At 39.8% G+C, this 10,081-nt stretch overlaps 1 protein-coding gene across 1 annotated transcript in view; it reads left to right on the top strand.

Annotated features, from left to right (window-relative positions):
* Nucleotides 1-5,310: 5,310 nt before the first annotated feature.
* Nucleotides 5,311-10,081, top strand: part of GRPR (gastrin releasing peptide receptor) — a 45,638-nt gene continuing 40,867 nt past the window's right edge. The window contains exon 1 of the mRNA XM_048492534.1: nucleotides 5,311-6,202. Coding sequence (XP_048348491.1) covers nucleotides 5,784-6,202 — 419 coding nt within the window. The 5' untranslated portion in view covers nucleotides 5,311-5,783. The remainder of the gene's footprint in view (nucleotides 6,203-10,081) is intronic.

Raw genomic sequence — 10,081 nt, 5'->3', positions numbered from 1 at the left:
TTCCTAAACTATAATTAGTTAATATCTTATATATGGCATGATTTAAAACAGTCATACCGCATCTAAATAAATGAGGTATGGGTAATAAAAGAGATTTTATAAGGATTAATTTGTAGGGGAAGTCAGGGGTGTGTGTGTGCAGGGGGTAGGAGAAGGAGAGAGATGGAGATGTTATTACACCCTGCAGTTTGAGATACCTGTTTTTTGATTATATAGAAACATAGTGTTCTCCAGAAATGTTATGTTAGGGTGGGAGGGATATTGTAAGGACGTTGTAAGGAATCAGTACAGTCCAGACCAATAGTAACCGTAACAGTTCATTTATTGGTAGGCAATCATGATCTTCTACAGACAATGCGAAATCTGACCAGACTCCCCCCCCTCCCCCCGCAGCTTTTACGGGCGAAATTTTTCCCGCGAAAATCCAAATCTAAAACAACCCAGCTTTCCCATCCCACCGTTCCCACCAAGATAGAGATTCACACAGAACAGAAGCCAAAGATGGCAAGCACGCAGCTATGTTGAGACAGAGATAAAGACTGACCTGGGCACAACGCCCGGAAGAAGGAATGTAGACTCAAGGTTAACTTCAGGCTTGTCAAGAAACCGAAGCAACCTTACAGACGTAGTGATTATTAAGGTATTAAGTAACTTTTTACAAGATTATGTGAATATTTTTTCTTTCCTTTACTGTATATCTCCTCCAACCAAGAAGAGGAGGACTTATGTTATGCTTCTTACTTAATTATATTAATCATTTTATGTATTCCTCTCTAAACATGTCAATAAAAATATTTTAAAAACTTTTTTTTGCATTAGTTAAATGGAATTGCCAGTAGTGTTTGATTTTGGTTCTCTGAATCAAGTTTAATGCTGCAGTGATATGAGGCTGCACAGCAATGGAAAAAATGTGGCTAGCCATAAAGAGTGGTCTATAGACCCAAAATACACCCACAAACGAAATCAATAAACTTCCACAAATTTCCAAGATTGCCTCTTTTAAAGACTAATGTTACTTTACCTTGTAACCTTGAACTTGCAGTGAAAATATTGCAGTACTTTATTCTCAAGGCCTAGCAAAGAATGTGAAAAAAACATTGAATTCTGTATTTTATATTATTTTATTTGTTTTACTTATCTTACTGTTCTTTTAACCCAAAGGTTTTGAACAGATGGAGATCCAACCCTCTTATAGGCAATCATCAAAGCTAAATATTTAGCAACTGCTAAGGTAGTTTTCCGAGTCTCATATGCAATATCATTTCACAATCGTGACTTAGCTTCTTCAGTGTTGGAATTAAAGATATTTGTATTGGGAAATGAACCCAGCAGTTTATTCCAATGATTTCAGTGGGAAACACATTGTAGTATAATTATTCCCCTGTCAAATTGTGATGAAATTCTCAGGGATTGTATTCCTCACCCAGGGAGAAAGTGTTGCTATTCTAAAAGTACTAAAATTCTCATCTGCAGAGTTGTAAGGTCTTCAGACTGAAGTCAGTAAGTGGACTCTGGATGCTAGATCAATGTTTATTGATAACAGCTAGTACCTGGCTTTCAGAAAGCCAGTTCTGCCAGACAATGAAAATATATTTGCCTCTATCCCCTCAGAGTTCCCACCATAAATCCTGCCTCCCTGATTCCCATGGAATGTGAGAATAACACAACAGAAAGAGAGTTGTTTGGGAGTTGAGCATCTCAAGGACAGCGCAATGATGGTTCTCAGCCACCTGCCACACCCTCCCGCTGGGAAGGTGTCAAAATTGCCTCGTTATCTACAGTTGCAAGTATCAAAGGAAAACGAAAGTAAAAGAAAAATCCATTAACACACCAGGGGTAAAGATGACTGCCCCTTCCCCTCAGCCAGGTGTGAAGCCTTGTACCCCAGGCCTGCTCTTTGATGGCAGGAGAGAGCACATCTTGACAAGAGTGTGGACAGCGTAGGGCATAGGTGACAAACTTGCGGCCCTCCAGATGTTATGGACTACAGTTCCCATTATCCACTGCAACAGGGGATGATGGGAACTGTAGTCCATAACATCTGGAGGGCCGCAAGTTTGACATTTGTGGCGAAGGGGTTCCAAATTCAGGTGGGTCTTGGAAATCTCCAGAAATTCCAACTGATCTTTAGAATACAGAGATTAAGCATGTGGGTGTGATTAAGGGGTCAGATCCCTTCCATCATGCTATACTCAATTTGTTGTAAATATCATGCCATGGTTTTGGTTTTTGTTTTCTATAATATGATTAACACATACTTAGTAATTTTATTAATCTTATATTGCTCTTGAACATGGAAAGGAAGCACGGTATAGTCTCATCTCATCAGATCTTGGAAGCTAAGCAGGGTTGTTACTTGGAAGGAAGACCTCCAAGGAAGACTTTGCAGAGGAAGAGAATGGCAAACTACTTCTTACTTGCCTTTAAAGCCCCTTGATGGGAGTTGCCATAACTTGCATTTTACACGCACACACACATACACAAACAGACACACACCCATTTTTCTCAGGAAACCTAGATACATGTTTATGTTACATTACAAGAATATTTCTCTAAGTCTGTTAATTTCAACGCACATAGGAAGGTAAAACTGCTTAGGATAGCCGATAAAGTGGCATTCTAAGAGTATGTTCCTGGGAATAAACTCCACTACTTAGGATTGCTCCCTCATATCTTAGATTAAATAAATAATAGATGTGCAACAGTCCACATTATAGAAGGCACTCATGATGTGGCATGAAGGATGGGAAGCAAATGTGGTTGGTTCACACTGGCACATTTAGGCTGTTTCTGCATGGCAGTGGATGCACAAGACCATTCACACGGTCTCGTGCGGGCAGCGTTGAAGCTGTTGTGGCCCGCAGAGGTGGCTCCGCATGGAGTCACCTGTGGGTTGTCCCATTCACCTACTTCTCCTCCCTGCACAGCTCTGGATAGCTGGAGGGACATGCCCACCCTGCCCTCTAACCTCCGAGGGTTGGAAGGCAGTGTGGGTGTGTCTCTCCAAACATCCAGAGCTGTGCAGGGAGGAGAGGTAGGTGAACAGAAACACTGGATGGGCCAAAAGTGGTGCCCTCACACCAGTGCTCTTCAAACCGCGCCAGTGGGAAGACAGCATTTTTGAAAAAACTCACTCAGAGAGTGAGTTTCAAAAACAGCATTTTCATGCTGGCTGGGGGGGCGAGCTCTGCACTGTTGTGATGCAGCAGTGCCAGCTGTGTGAACAGCGCCTAGGGAACTGTGTTTTTACCATCCCTAGGGCGCTGTTTTTCGGTCGTGCAAAAACAGTCTTAGATTGACTGTAGGTCAGGTCAGGAAAATCAGATGAGAAGAATACACTATTGTCAATTTGGCATGAGATTGTATTGACATAAACTAATTTTTACTGTAACTAGTAAAAACTTCAGTTCATTCTCTGTCTCCACCCAGTCTGCAAATTAGATGATATTGAGGAAGGAGAACTACATCTTTTGCTACACTTCCCAATCTGCCCTGCTTGTCTGCCAGCCTGTGAATGCAAAATCTTTGCTCCTGCCTATTAGGATTAGTTTTGAGAAGGTAATTGCTTGTGCAAACACAGGACCTGTGCTTTGACAGAATTAGGGAGATCTTCCAAATGGTGCAGTGGTTTGTAGAAAGTGGAAGTGCTGGGCATAGAAATGTCAGTTGAGATTATCCATAGTAACTGCATCACTTTTTTCCTTTTACTGTCCCTCCTACCTCCTTCTGCTGTGGAAATGAAATAGCTAAGCATCAGAATACGGTCAGAGGCAGGCATCAGAACAGACTGGATAGGTTCAGACCATTTCTGGATATTAGAAATAATTTTGTTTGGGTTTGAAATTCTGGAAATAACTTTGATTGATTTAGATCGTTTACTATATTTATGAATGAGTAAAGTTTCTACTACACATGCCTGAGATTGGGTTCTCTCAGTCATTATAGAGAAAGATATATTTCCCCATTATCCCCTATCTACTCTATTTATTTTCAGGAACTCAAATTTTCTTTCCCTGTTCCTATTCCAGTTTCTGGTTAAAATAAAACTGACTGTACACACCTGGAAGTTCTACTGTAAAATAACCCATCTCACCTTCAGAGTATCAGACAGAACCCACTACTGGGCAAAAGATTAAGATGTGTAGTTTAACACAGCAGCTCCTGGGAGCCCTGCTGGATGCCAGGGCCCTGCTGCTGAAGTCGCGGCTCTTGGTTCCTGCTGGCCAATGTGATGTCTCTCAGGGCAAAGGCAGCCTCAGAGGCCCAAGAGCAGGTCAAGGTAAGGAAGGGGGGGGAGTGAAATGGTGGGATTTCAGGCAGACAGAAAACCTTTATTGGCACAGAAAACATACCAGGCAACTATGATCAAGCCATAAACAAAACTAAGAACGCAAGCCAGAACCACAAATTACAGAAAGGAAAGGAAGGGAGGAAGAGAAAGAAGATAGATAAGGGGAAAGAAAGAAAGAAGGGAGATATTGTCAAAGGAGAAAAGAGGGAAGAAGGAGAGATGGGGAAATTTTGACAGAGGAAGGAAGGGGAAGAAATAGACATGGAAGATGTTCAGAGAAATAGGGAGAGGGAAGGAAGCAAAGATACAGGGAAGGAAAGGTCTTTGCAGGTCCCCACATATATTCTAATAGCCATGGCAGACAAATCCATGATTAGAACTGTGAACAGACAAGACAGATTATTCTGCAAACCTGATACTACCTGACTTGCATGACTCACCTAAGACTGATAACCATGCTATAGATTTCCTGAGGCTGCTTGGAAGGGCTGAAATGAGGTAAATTGGCTGATTAATAAGGTAAGTTGGCTGTTGGGTGGAAAGGAGAGAAAGAGGCAGAAAAACAACACAGGCTAAGAAGGCTTTCAGGGAAGGGAAGGAAGAAATAGTGAAGAAGGTGGAAATGAGATGCACCCCTTCCCCCACAAGTCCTTGCCAGTTCCCACTTGTTTATTCTAATAGAGTCTAGCATGGAGGAGCATGACTGGCTTGAGGATCTGCCATTGTAGACCTTTAGTGTAAGTCTTATTTGCAAGGCAAAAAAACAAACACAGTTTTCCTTTCCCCAAACTTTAGGTAATCAATAACACAAGGTAGTTGTTCCTTAAACAGTCAACCAATATTTTAAAAACTATAGCAGAAATGTTATTAAAAAGTTTTAAAGCACATTTCAAAATATATTTGGTCAGGCAGTGAGTAAAGTGTCCAGTAGGTGGCTGGCATTCTCCAACTAAAGCCAGCACTTTCCTATAACTAACAACAGCTTTCGTCTAAGGAAGCTTTATATTGTGAGAAGCAGGGAGAGAGCTGACATCCCAAAGATCCTGCCTCTAGGACCGAGGCTCTTTACTTTTGCTGAAAACAGAGCTTATTCCAAGTGCAGGAGCTGACAATTGGAACATAACCAGGAAAGGGTAGTGACTACTAGAAGTTCATGCATAATGTGATTCATTTGTTTCAACCCTGAAATCATCAGTGTGCCAAACTTGGTACTGGACTACGGGCTTCATCTCTCAGTTTGATAGATCATATCTACAAAGTGAAAAAAGTGCTTATTTCCAAGCCTAATAACTAAGCAAGAGACCTAAATTTTGGAACTGGACTAACTGAAGCTTACTTGTGTGAATGGGCTGGATTTATTTTGCATGTGGCATTTATATCAGACATTCCACTTCTGTTCATCACCTCCAAGAAGGAACAAAATCAACTCAAGGAAATTGATGTGGAAATTTTAAATCACGCTGTCATTATCCAGTGACACTAAAATCTGGCAATGGCTTCTGAGGAATGCATTTTACTAGAAGTGGAATTGGATGACTTCATTCTTTGTAACAGCTCTGCTGTTCAACACACAAATCTCTCTCTCTTGAATGAAGATTTCTTTTACTATAGATTCTTGTATGCAATTCCGACGATTTATGGGATCATAATTTTGATTGGTCTTGTTGGCAACATAACACTGATAAAAATCTTCTGTACAGTGAAATCCATGAGAAATGTCCCCAACTTGTTCATTTCCAGTTTGGCTATTGGCGACTTGCTTCTCTTGCTCACTTGCGTACCTGTGGATGCCAGCAGATACCTGTCTCCTGAGTGGCTGTTTGGTCGGGTTGGATGCAAACTGATCCCTTTCATTCAGCTCACTTCAGTGGGGGTGTCAGTCTTCACACTCATGGCTCTGTCTGCAGACAGGTAAGAATCCTTAAGCTACAGTGTGTGTGTGTGTGTGGGGGGGGGGGGTTGGTTGGTTAGACCCAGAGTCTTTTTACAGTCATATTCCAGAATATGGAATATGGTGTAAAGTAGTTATTCTACTGGTGCTTCATTGTTCTGAAAGATTTACAGAGAAAGATAAAAATACTTCTCTGGAACTGCTTAAAATCAAAATCCAAAACTATGGGTGTGCCACTTGCTATAATTTTCACCTTCAGTGGGGTTTATGTACTCAATTTAACTTTCTAATGTGCTTTGTTCTGTAAAAAAAATCCAGTTAAAATAATGTCAACAATTAATTTGACTTCTAGAAATTAAAACTAAAGAAAGACAAAATGTCATTATTTAGACACTAAATAGATTCATTTGACAATATGATGTAGAAATATTTAATTGCATTGGAAGAAGTGAGACTTCAGTCCAGGCAAATATGGTGAAAATCTCACACAGCTAACTTTTGCATCCTGTTTTTAGGAATGAAAGAAACAGTTGCATTCATTTATCATTTCTTAACCTTTTCCCTCCAAATTTACCTGATGAGAGGTTCCAGGTAGCCACATGATGAATGCAAGAAAAACAACTGTAAGCTTCAGTACCTGGTTAAAGCTATTTGAAAACATTCTGAATATAAAAGATTCACATAAGATATCAGCCTTTATATATTTTCTTGGTTTTGCAGAAACCAGAATCTGTATATGCCATTTGTTTAGAGGTTTACACATTCCTCCTGCATATTTTGGTGTCACTCCAGGAAAAAAACTACCAAACTTTATGAATGCTAGATTTGCACAAACAGCAATTCTGTAGTTAAGAAGGTTTTTGGATAACAAGAAGAGTAATTGATTAGTATTCAGTTAAATAATTAGAAACTACAGCTGTTAATTATCTCACTGGGTTCCATTCTAGAAAAGGAAAAGAAGTACCCACATTTTGTTGTGTCCAGCCTCATTCCTTTATATATGGCGCCTTTCTTTGCCATGCAATGCTAACTATATCTGTTCAATAAAACACTTGTCATTATAAAACTGGGTTCTATTTAAAACTTTTTAAAAAATGGTGTCATTTAAGTGTTGCCAAATTGCAATGGACTTGTGGTGTTTTCAAAGCAAGTGTGAAGCAGATGTGGTTTTCCATTGTCTTCCTCTGCAGAGCCTCTTTGGTGGTCTCCCCTCCAATTACCAGTATTTCTATTAGCATATTACAATGTTATGGAAACTAGAGTTCATTGTCCAGAAAAATGGATCAAGAAATGGTTAGGTTATTAGCTATGCTATATCATATATCATATCAAATGGTGCACTCAGAAAAGTTAGATAATCAACAATGTTGCAGTTTCATGAATGGGGAACATAAGTGACTCAAAGCATACAAGGACTCATTAAGAACGAAAGAAATAAACTCCGTGCCATGGATAACATTTAGTGTCTGCTTAGCTTAGCTTTGGCCAAGTAGATGCTTCAGAGACATTCACAAGCAAAGCATGATGGCAATATTCCTTATAGCTTGATTCCAGCCTCTGTAGTCAAAACCGGGAGGTTGTGCTTGGTTAGAGCTAATATCATTAGATGAAGATGATTTCTGCACTTGCTGTTAAAAAATATGTCTGGTCACCACTGTCACATCTTTATGCAATAAATTCTGCGAGCTGATAATGTGAAGAAGAAGAAGAAGAAGAAGAAGAAGAAGAAGAAGAAGAAGAAGAAGAAGAAGAAGAAGAAGAAGAAGAAGAAGAAGAAGAAGAAAACGAAGAAGAAGACGAAGATGAAGACGAAGACGAAGACGAAGAAAAAGACGAAGACGACGACGACGACGACGATGACGAAGAAACACTTGGTTTGGTACAGAGCCACTCTACACATTATACAGAATGAAGTGGTAAAATGCCAAACTGTACCAGTTCGGACTGAGCTTGGGATATCTATCTATCTATCTATCTATCTATCTATCTATCTATCTATCTATCTATCTATCTATCTATCTATCTATCTATCTATCTATCTATCTATCTATCTATCTATCTATCTATCTATCTATCTATCTATCTATCTATCTATCTATCTATCTATCTGTCTATCTATCTATCTGTCTATCTGTCTGTCTGTCTGTCTGTCTGTCTGTCTGTCTGTCTGTCTGTCTGTCTGTCTACTTGTGCGTAATAAGACTGCACACAAGGAAGGAAGCTACCTAAAGGCTATTTTCCTTTAATCACTCTTTCCATACTACTCATATTATAAACATCTGTCATTGATAACCTTATTTTATTTTTGATAAGCTAAGACATCTCAGGTTCTGAAGCTTTTCACCATAAGGGAGATAGGTGCTAATATACATTTGACAGAGAAGACCAGGGATCTCCCCATAGGTTTTCAAAGAGTAAAAGTAGCCATGGAAGAGTCAAGATTCACACGGCTCTGGAGAATGGTGGAGATTTAACCTTTCTCCTTGTAACATTTTCCTAATGCAAACTTAATCCACTCCTTAGTAAAACTTGGCCCTGTGGCAGAAAACATATAGAAATTTGTACACTGCTTATTTAGTTAATAGCTGGTCCAGGGGAACAAATTGGAAACTGTTAACTCCCCTCCCAGAGCTGTATCTCTAACCCAGAGTGCTCCCAATGCTGCATTTATCCTTTAAAAGACTAAAGCACGTCCTAATCACAGATTTCTCAGTTTCATTCACCTTTTCTATATCTTCACCATCATCATCTCTCTTCTGAAGACCATGAAAATCAGAACTGTAAGCTAAATTCTAAATGTAGGTGTATCGTATATGTCATATCTAGTTATAGATCATATTTCTGTTACTAAATCTGCAATTTTTCTGGAAAATATGTTGAATTCCATGGAAATTATCTTTGCAGTTGTGGATGATGTGATGCCAACAGTTTGCAGAACTTTCTTTGGATGTAGCTGCCAACATGCATACTACTTTATGCATAGTACTTTGTGCATTTTATCCCTATTTTCCTCCAAGAAGCTCAAGCCTTCATATAAAGTTTGCTTCTCCTCTATTTTATCCTCAAAACAACCAGGTGAGATAAGTTAGGCTGAGAGAGAATGACAACAACCCACGTTCACCCAGTAAGTTTCATGGCAAATGTGGTTTTGAACCTGGATCATCCCAGTTATAGTCTGGTACGCCATTTCAGTTTAACCTGCATGGGGCAGTACTGCTCCCAGCTGCATGGTCAGTGATGAGTAGCAAACATGTAAAGAAACTTCAAGTGTTCATCACAGTCAGACAAAAACTCATACATTAATATGGGGGGGGGGGGGTTAAGGTGTAACCTTGCTATACTTAAGTTTATTTTTAAAAAATCAAAGTGAATGATGAATACCATCCAAATTAAAAAGGAGCTGTGATAACTGCATCCTATTTGGTTCTTTACAGCATCTGCATTGAATTAACTTCCACTAGAAGAAGTTAAGGCAAAATTAAGGAGTGTTACAAAGAATGGTGCTGAAGTGAACATGCCCATTCTCTGGATTGTTCTCCTTGGGTTCCACATATTAACAGCTTTACATCTGATCAAAGAAAACACCTAGAAAAAAAGTAAAGATGAAAGCACAGAGGGTGTGGCAGATGCATTCCCTTGGCAAATGAGGGGTTGAAACTTGACCTTTCCAATTCAGCTGCTAGCTGATCTAGAATCTTTTTATCTTTGGCTGTTTTTGCACGGGCTGAAATCAACGATGTAAATTGAAATCAACAATTTCAGCCCGGTAAAACACCGGTTTTTTTGGGGGGGGGACCTTTGCACAGGCGCTGCTGCCAAATCGGTTCAGCGGCCCTTTAGATGTTCATGGACTATGATGCTCATCAGCCCCTCCAGAGGCTGATGTGAACTGGTGTCCA

Source organism: Sphaerodactylus townsendi, linkage group LG04 (assembly GCF_021028975.2).
Source record: "Sphaerodactylus townsendi isolate TG3544 linkage group LG04, MPM_Stown_v2.3, whole genome shotgun sequence".
Classification (NCBI taxonomy): Eukaryota; Metazoa; Chordata; class Lepidosauria; order Squamata; family Sphaerodactylidae; genus Sphaerodactylus; species Sphaerodactylus townsendi.
Note: the sequence above shows the minus strand (reverse complement) of the source record. Positions and strands in the feature narration are given on the sequence as shown.